The sequence below is a fragment of the Nerophis ophidion genome, linkage group LG09, assembly GCF_033978795.1.
Source record: "Nerophis ophidion isolate RoL-2023_Sa linkage group LG09, RoL_Noph_v1.0, whole genome shotgun sequence".
NCBI classification, from domain to species: Eukaryota; Metazoa; Chordata; class Actinopteri; order Syngnathiformes; family Syngnathidae; genus Nerophis; species Nerophis ophidion.
Genome location: NC_084619.1, coordinates 48,829,089 through 48,830,454, shown reverse-complemented (window position 1 = coordinate 48,830,454; position 1,366 = coordinate 48,829,089). Strand labels below are relative to the sequence as shown.

The window sequence follows — 1,366 nt, the reverse complement described above, 5'->3', positions numbered from 1 at the left end:
TCAAACTGGTAGCCCTTCGCATTAATCAGTACCCAAGAAGTAGCTCTTGGTTTCAAAAAGGTTGGTGACCCCTGCAGTAAACATACTTGATAAAAGGCAAGATCAGCGCACAGACGTTAAAAGAAAACCCTCACAATATTCTATTAATAACTGTATGGACTGTTTGTGTATGAGCCAGTGTAACACAATTCTCAACACTTACGCAAGATCAAAACACGTTGATGCCTTATAGAACAAACAGAACGCCTAACACAAGAAACGGTGGACATTATGTAGAAATAAACATCTCAACTGCGAGGTAAATACTATCAAGGAAGGGTTTTTGTCCTTACCGAGCGCAGCAGACTGATTTCATCGTAAGACAAAAAATGGAGAATTGTCTCAATAGCCACGATAGGTAGTCCTAAGAGAGGGTTGTTCTGGTGGGTCTGGTCCAGCGATGAAACGGCGTGTTTTGTTAGTGCAACGTCGGAATCCAAGGCACCGACACGGTTATCAATTCGCTCCAGAATGGCAGACATTTTGATCGAGCAAGTAGGGTGGATGTGACGTCAATTATGACGTCGACGTCGACGTCTTCCTCTTCGTGGCCTTTTGCTTCAAGGCAGCTGAGGCCATGCATTTGACCATTGCTACCTCCACAGGCGATAGGGTGCTATTACACCTTTCTTTAAAGTCCTTCTGAAAGCCACTATTACCGACCACGCAGTCTGATAGTTTATATATCACAAGGGAGTAGGTTTGATTTTGAGATTGGTGGGGACACAAAAGTGCTCCAAGGCAGCACTCTGAAAGTTTACTTTTTTTTTTTTTACATTAGCAATCATAATTTCACGTCATGCAGATGTTAAAGGGTAAAGCAACTAAAATGAAAGCAAAGGAGACAACTTGGAAGAGTTCTCATCTTTACTCTTTAGTGTAGGGCTGTAGTGCAACTGTGCATCATACTGTCAATTAACATAGCCTACTGTCCATCAACAACATCAGAAATACATTAATGCAATACAACATTGTAAATAAACATAAATGAACTGTAATAATCTTTTCCCCAACTAGTGTTTAAATCACTCACAATTTTCCCCTTCAACTACTTATTTTTATTGCTGCTTTTGTACTGTAAATATGTTTGTCACTAATACTCAAATACAAGCAGATTAGTTTCTACTGGTTGTTCCTATTTGAAAGAGCCAAACCCATCCCTCCGCCGGTCTGTCACAGAAATGAACTGCTGGCCAAAAATATGTTGATGCATGACAGATACATTAAGGACAATGACCATAGAGCTTGATGGTACACTTACTGCCTGGGCAAAACGGCTTTTACTAAATATGAATATTACTTCATATTAATGAATTATATTTTAGCA

The 1,366-nt window shown here is 39.8% G+C and overlaps 1 protein-coding gene across 2 annotated transcripts in view; it reads right to left on the bottom strand.

Moving 5' to 3' along the window:
• Nucleotides 1-600, bottom strand: part of fbxo28 (F-box protein 28) — a 38,194-nt gene extending 37,594 nt beyond the window's left edge. Inside the window, exon 1 of one of the 2 annotated variants that reach the window (XM_061911113.1) lies at nucleotides 333-600. In XM_061911113.1, the coding sequence (XP_061767097.1) occupies nucleotides 333-521 (189 nt within the window). In that variant the 5' untranslated portion in view covers nucleotides 522-600. The remainder of the gene's footprint in view (nucleotides 1-332) is intronic. The other variant, XM_061911114.1, reaches the window with a different exon arrangement.
• Between the last annotated feature and the right edge of the window lie 766 nt (nucleotides 601-1,366).